The sequence below is a fragment of the Chrysochloris asiatica genome, unplaced genomic scaffold (genome assembly GCF_000296735.1).
Source record: "Chrysochloris asiatica unplaced genomic scaffold, ChrAsi1.0 scaffold00027, whole genome shotgun sequence".
Classification (NCBI taxonomy): domain Eukaryota; kingdom Metazoa; phylum Chordata; class Mammalia; order Afrosoricida; family Chrysochloridae; genus Chrysochloris; species Chrysochloris asiatica.
In genome coordinates this window covers 18058876-18059325 of record NW_006408545.1, presented here as the reverse complement: position 1 = coordinate 18059325, position 450 = coordinate 18058876, and the positions used below count along the sequence as shown (strand labels likewise).

The window sequence follows — 450 nt, the reverse complement described above, 5'->3', positions numbered from 1 at the left end:
GACCCTGTATAGGGTTTCCGAGGAGAAGCTGGTGGGTTTGACTGCCAATCTTGTGGTTTGAAGTCCAGTGCTAATCCTACAGTGCCTCATATATATATAAGCTCAGTACAATTTAGGTTAATTTTCAATTATAGCTGTATAACAGAGAAATTTGTGACTTTATCATTAACATTATATCACTTTCGGGTCAAAAAATGAAAATCTAATAAACAATACAAAATAACCAAAAAAAAACTAGCACATGTGGTTTTCACTCTTGTATGGTAATTTATAAGAGCAGGATTTTCAAACGAACAATTTATAATTAAAAATAAGATAGAAGAGGTAACTTACTGGCTTTCCAAATATAATAAAGCAAACAGGTTTGGACAATAAAAAGTTTTTTTCAGCTTCATCTTCATTAAATATGTCCACAAAAGGATACTCTTCTGTCTTCTCTTGGGAAGTCAT

At 32.0% G+C, this 450-nt stretch overlaps 1 protein-coding gene across 1 annotated transcript in view; it reads right to left on the bottom strand.

The window, feature by feature from the left end:
• The window catches only part of AK9 (adenylate kinase 9), a 175220-nt gene extending 174770 nt beyond the window's left edge, over window positions 1-450 (bottom strand). Inside the window, exon 1 of the mRNA XM_006839988.1 lies at window positions 334-450. Coding sequence (XP_006840051.1) covers window positions 334-450 — 117 coding nt within the window. The remainder of the gene's footprint in view (window positions 1-333) is intronic.